A 6,566-nucleotide genomic window follows, 5' to 3' on the forward strand; every position below is an offset into this window, starting at 1 on the left:
TATTTTCAGTTTTTATCATCTTATACAAAAAAAAAAGTAAAAGTTAATAAAAATTTGTTGAAACTCATACTTGTTTCAATACAAAAACCATGCATCTAAGTTACAATCTGTTAAACTTCAAAGCATAAAACTAGTACCAACTACCAAGTAACTTAATGTGTGTATTGTGTCACACCCTTACTATATAATAAAATATCTACCATTAATTTGTCTGATTCAATTGAATTCAATTATAAAACGTATATCCGCATACGGTGGGGTTCTATCCCGTAAAAGATAAGGCAGGCAGTCAGGCGATCAATCGTACAAGTTGCCACTGTAATCCAACCTTCTCTTCTTCACCAAATATACTCTTACACTGCTCTTATAGTCTTATCCACAATCATATCTATCTATCTGCAATCACTTCACTTACACAATACGATTACAATATTATTGAGTTAACCAAAAGACACGTTTCACCTCATTGTTGCGGCTACGGTATCATCATATTCCTCCTTTATATTCCAATATTACTTGTAACAATTAGTTCTAACAAATTCAGATTAATTAGGTGTTATTAGAACACAAATTAGGGCTAAATTAGTTACAGTATGGATATAACGAGTGAAGCGAATGTTGACGCCTTTGCGATCGGGCCGTCGACGATTATCGGCCGGACGTTAGCGTTTAAAGTCTTGTTTTCCAATTCAATGGCACACTTGAGGCATCAGATTAGTTATTTGTTGACTTATTACTTTGGTAGAATTAGGGTTTATGTGTCGGGGAATGTTGTGCCAGTTATCTCGTGGCTGCACCCACGCAATCCGCAAGGGATACTGGTTTTGGTTACGTTAATGGCGTTTTTGCTTAAGCGGTGTACGAATGTGAAAACGAGAGCTGAGATGGCGTATAAGAGGAAGTTTTGGAGGAATATGATGAGGGCGGCGGTGACGTATGAGGAGTGGGCGCATGCTGCTAAGATGTTGGATAAGGAGACGCCGAGGATGAATGAGTCGAATCTTTTTGATGAAGAGCTTGTGAGGAACAAGCTTGAGGAGTTAAGGCACCGTCGCCAAGAAGGGTGTTTAAGAGATGTTATATTTTATATGCGAGCGGATTTGGTTAGGAATCTTGGGAATATGTGTAACCCTGAGCTTCATAAGGGTAGACATCAAGTGCCAAAGCTTATAAAAGAGTATATTGATGAGGTGTCAACACAGTTGAGAATGGTGTGTGATTCTGATTGTGAAGAGCTTCTTTTGGAAGAACGGCTTGCGTTTATGCATGAGACGAGACATGCGTTTGGAAGAACGGCTTTGCTGTTAAGTGGCGGCGCGTCTCTCGGGGCGTTTCATGTTGGGGTGGTGAAAACTTTAGTGGAACATAAGCTTTTGCCTAGGATAATTGCGGGGTCTAGTGTCGGATCCATTATTTGTTCTATTATTGCCACCAAGTCGTGGCCCGAGCTTCAAAGTTTCTTTGAAGAATCTTACGATTCGTTTCAGTTTTTCGGTCAAATGGGTGGGATTTTCAGTATTTTCAAGAGGGTTATGACATTAGGCGCGCTACACGACATTAGATGCTTACAAGTGCTATTAAGAAACTTAACTAATAATCTTACTTTTCAAGAAGCTTATGACATGACGGGTCGTGTTCTTGGGATAACCGTATGCTCACCAAGAAAGCATGAGCCTCCAAGATGTCTTAACTACTTGACTTCACCTCACGTGGTTATATGGAGTGCGGTCACTGCTTCGTGTGCTTTCCCGGGTCTTTTTGAAGCTCAGGAGCTTATGGCAAAGGATAGAAGTGGAGAGATTGTGCCATATCATCCACCGTTTCATTGGGGCCCGGATGAAGCCAATGGGGGTTCGACACGTCGTTGGAGGGATGGTAGTTTGGAGATAGATCTACCCATGATGCAATTGAAAGAGTTGTTTAATGTGAATCATTTTATAGTGAGTCAAGCAAATCCTCATATTTCACCCCTACTTAGAATCAAAGAAGTTGTGAGAGCTTATGGAGGAAGGTTTGCCGCAAAGGTTTGTGCTTTCGTTTCCTTTTTATTCAAGTCATTATGGTAGTATATTACTATATTATCTGGTTTTATTAAATAGATTTCTATATTTTCAGCTTGCTCATCTAGTTGAGATGGAGGTGAAGTACCGATGCAACCAGGTGTTGGAACTCGGGTTCCCATTAGGTGGACTTGCGAAGCTGTTTGCTCAAGATTGGGAGGGCGATGTCACTATTGTGATGCCTGCTACCTTAGCTCAGGTGTGTCCTTATAATCTTTTATGGAAATTTGATCATTTTTTGGAAGTAATCATCTCAAGAAAGTTACATCCGATTTGATTTCTAATTTTGTGCGTGCATTAGGGTTATTTTTACACTCTTCTCCTGGTTTTGCTCTGTTATTAATATGCATACATGTGTCCGTTGAGCTAGTTTAATATCCTTTAAAGGTAACTTCGCACGATATTAAGCAAGTTTTCATTGTGTCCTACTAAAGTGAGTTTTATTTTTCTTTTAAAGCCACTCAGCTTTCATTATGTGTTACAATATTGTAATTTTTTTTTGTAAATGATTATTTTTTAAGTAAATGAGGCAAATGAAACATATATGAATCTTGGTTACTATCTAGTGAATCTTTTTTTTCCAATTTGACTTAAATTGAACAACTATGAAACTTGGTTATTGTTTAGTGATTTTTCTTCTTCACTATTTATTCCTACATCATGTAAGTTTGAAAATAATCACTATGTTCCATTTAGGTCACTTAGTTTTTAAAGGATATTAACATGTATAAAAAAATTATAAGACTGGAACACCTAGTGAAAGTTGAGTGACAAGTTTTGACAAAAATAACTTTTCAGTGGCTTTAGTTGAACGCTTGTATAACTTGATTATTATTGGCCTATTGGATGAAATGGTCTCCTTTAAAATAGTCAAAACATAAGTTTTTAGCCAACAAAACATTGCCATCTTACTTGGACTAAATATAAGTATACTTGTGTGATTCAGTACTCAAAAATCATACGGAACCCGTCAAACATAGAGATTCAAAAAGCCGTAAACCAAGGAAGGAAATGCACATGGGAGAAGCTTTCAGCCATTAAAGCCAACTGTGGGATCGAGCTCGTTCTCGATGAGTGTGTTGCAATTCTCAACCACATGCGCAGGCTAAAAAGAAGTGCAGAAAGAGCAGCTTCAGCTTCAGTTTCAACTCACGGGCTAACCAACACGGGCCGGTTCAATGCATCCAAAAGAATCCCATCTTGGAACTGCATGGCCCGAGAGAACTCAACTGGGTCCTTAGAAGACCTTGCTGACATGGCACCCTCACCCTCTGTCCACGTTGGCGGCCGGAACTGGAGGTTTAATCATAATGTGCATGACGGAAGTGATAGTGAGTCTGAAACCGCAGAGTTGAATACTTGGACGAGATCCGGTGGGCCGTTGATGAGGACGGCTTCAGCTGACCAATTTGTTGACTTTGTTCAGAACTTGGAGATCAATAAGGCAATGCCACATCATCAAAACTCGAATGCAAGCTTTGATATAGAATCTGAACACAGGGACAATACGAATAATATGAACAATAGAGTTCATACGAGTGTAACGGTTGCTGAAGGTGATCTTTTGCAGCCTGAGATGGTTAATAATTGTATTGTTTTTAATGTTGTGAAGAGGGGAGATATGACACCTTCAAATAGGAGCCATGATTCTGAAAGTAACAACGCACCTTCTGCGGTTGCTGAGTGTGTGCAACTTGATTGCCCCGAGAAGGAGGCGGATGCCAGCTCAGCTTCTGAAGATGGTGATGGCGATGCTGAAGCCAGAAGACCCGACTATGTTAGTGATATGAAGAATGAATGAATCTCTGGATATGATGATTGATGTCGGTCCCAGATGTATTGGAGATTATTAATTGTTGTAGTTTTGTTCGCGCTTGTGTTATTCAGGTTTTTAAGATCTTGCTTTGGTAGCTGATCACCTGATATTTGTACATATGAAACCGATTATCCTGCATTATAAAAACTTATCTAGAGTGTTGACATCTTGCATTAGACGAGGATAGACCTCGAAAATTTGATTAGTCGAAAAGGCTGTAGACAAGACATTTGATAAATTTCATGTTACTTTGATGGAGTTCATAGAGAAATCAACTACAAGATCTTTGTTCTTAACCTTACCTACAAGTCTGCAGCTATTGAGTATACTAAAAGAAAACTCACGTGTCAGAGAAAGAAAGAAAGAACATGAAACGCATAATATAACGCTAACAGAAGAGATGGTGTTATGCTAGAACAATTTCACTTGATTCCCTTTTACTATGTTAAAGGAAAGATATTTTTCTATGGATACATGAATATTTTCTTTTATCGACCAACTAATAAAAGTTCGTCTAATAAAAGAATATAATTGCACAATATACAAAAATGTTATGTATTTTATTATGTAATAATTAAAATGACTAGTGTTACTATATAACCTTTTCCTAAAGATATTGAAAACTTGGACGTTGTGTTTTCGAATTTCATTAATGGAAAGAAAATAAAGGAAATGGAGAAAAAGAGGTGGAGTGGAGTGTTTCCGAGTTTCATTAAAAAGAAGAAAAAAGAAAGAAAAAAATGAAATACGTGTTCCCGAGTTTTAAAAAGTCTTCACAAACCAGGTTGTTGTTCCATTATTTTTTTTGAGTTTTTTATCGTAATGGGGTTTAGGGAAATTTTATTTACCAAAATAGGTGATTCTAAAAGTATTTACCAAATTAATTTTTTTTCTCTTTCTTTTATATAATGGTTAAATATATATCCATCTGCTTCAAGAAAGTGACTATGCTCTGCTTTCTTCTCCAAATCATTGTGTTAAATCTTTAATAGCTTTTTCCAAAACCATTATTCCAATCTAGGTTCCGATCTTATTCACATTCAATCGCAACTTGGATCAATATTTCACATTCAATCGCTGGTTTTACTTATTCAAATTCAATCGCTGGTTTCAAAATCGCATGTTGGATTTAGTAACAAGTTCCGATCATGTAAAAAAAATATCATAATTCATAAACATAACACATTTAAACGTATCTGTGTGAAAGAAATAATTATTTCTTAATATTTGTAGCGTTATATTTGTAGCGTTGGTTTTTATTTGATTCGGTTAGGTTTATTACTTTATATTGAACGGTTTTTAATGAGTTTCAAAGATGTAAAAAAAATACTATCTTTATTTTGGAGTTTATTTAGAAGGGTTTATTTAGTTCTAATTAATATGATTTGATTATAAGTGGTGTAATCGGTGAGATTAAAGCAATGAGCTTTTTATGGGTTAAAAATTAGGCAAAATGGTTAAGGCTAATGTGGGAGTGGTGAAATGTGTTAATTTAACTCGTTGTAAAGGTGTAATTGGGTGGTAGTCATGGGATAGTTTTTTTATTTCATATGTGTTTGTACTTGATGTTACTAGCTTCTTAAAATTTCTTAAATGTTGTGTGAATATGAATAAATCGATTTGGTTGGTCGTTTAGAAAAAATATGGTTTAATTATAATACGTAGCCACTAAAAAGATGTTTTGATTAAAAAATAAAAGCAACAGTCGTTAAGTATTAAATAAATGAATTAACAAATACCAGATTACCAAGCAACCAAAATGATTAATGGTTGTATTGCGTGATTCAAAAATATTACAAAAATTATTAAATTTTAGAAAAGTGAATTATAAACACATTTCGTAGGCTATTTCATGAGATGAAAATGCAACACAATGAATTTGTTTAAAAAATATATTAAGGAAATGGAATATAAAATATTATATAAATCAAAAAAAGAGAAAAATAATCTAATTTAATAAATACTTTTAAAATCATCTATTTTAATAAATAAAATTTCCTTCACACCCATTTAAGTAAAAAACTCTTTTTTTTTCAACATTCTAAAAGTAGTGGGTGTCACGTAGACAATACTTTTGTATTATATACAAATTATGAAATTATTTTCTTTTAAAAGGATTTTCAATCTACTAAAAAAGGATCATACCCAATTAAATATGGAAATCTTGATAGGAAACATAAGAGTTTGATACACGAGTATAGGTATATACGTCACTCTTAATCGCACAACTCATGATTAATTACGTGAAATTGTTCTAGCATCATTATATCAATGTAACACACTAAACAATAGTTGTTTTTTGTGTTTTTCTAGTTAACTTTATATTTTAAGTATGCAAGCTTGTTTTTTTGTGTATTTCTAGTCAACTTTATATTTTAAATATGCAAGCTATCATTTTACGTTCATGTATGAGACTGAAATTATCAATATCCGTTTATTATCAAGCATATCATGAAAAGCTACTTTGTTTTGTATCATTTGTCCATAGGGGGCTTGGGACCTTTACATATGATATTAGGCTATGTGTAGTGGAAGAACTACAAACTAGGCGAATTAAGACACATGGCGTCCAGTCAGTAAATAGTAGTAATTTGTTTTTGGAATGTAATGGTGTTGTATCATCTCCGGTGCCACGTCACCATTTTTTATTACTTTCTTTTAATAATTAAACTAAACAAATAAAAACCCAT

At 34.8% G+C, this 6,566-nt stretch overlaps 1 protein-coding gene across 1 annotated transcript; it reads left to right on the forward strand.

Moving 5' to 3' along the window:
- Nucleotides 1-390: 390 nt before the first annotated feature.
- Nucleotides 391-3,939, forward strand: LOC143630154 (triacylglycerol lipase SDP1-like). Its single transcript, XM_077099238.1, has 3 exons — nt 391-2,024; nt 2,116-2,259; nt 3,007-3,939. Exons 1-3 carry the CDS (start codon nt 594-596, stop codon nt 3,859-3,861), a joined length of 2,430 nt encoding a protein of 809 aa, XP_076955353.1. The 5' UTR covers nt 391-593; the 3' UTR covers nt 3,862-3,939.
- The last annotated feature ends 2,627 nt before the right edge of the window (nt 3,940-6,566 follow it).

Source organism: Bidens hawaiensis, unplaced genomic scaffold, assembly GCF_021521415.1.
Source record: "Bidens hawaiensis isolate Kalapana, Puna unplaced genomic scaffold, B.hawaiensis_p1.1 tig00005567_1, whole genome shotgun sequence".
NCBI classification, from domain to species: domain Eukaryota; kingdom Viridiplantae; phylum Streptophyta; class Magnoliopsida; order Asterales; family Asteraceae; genus Bidens; species Bidens hawaiensis.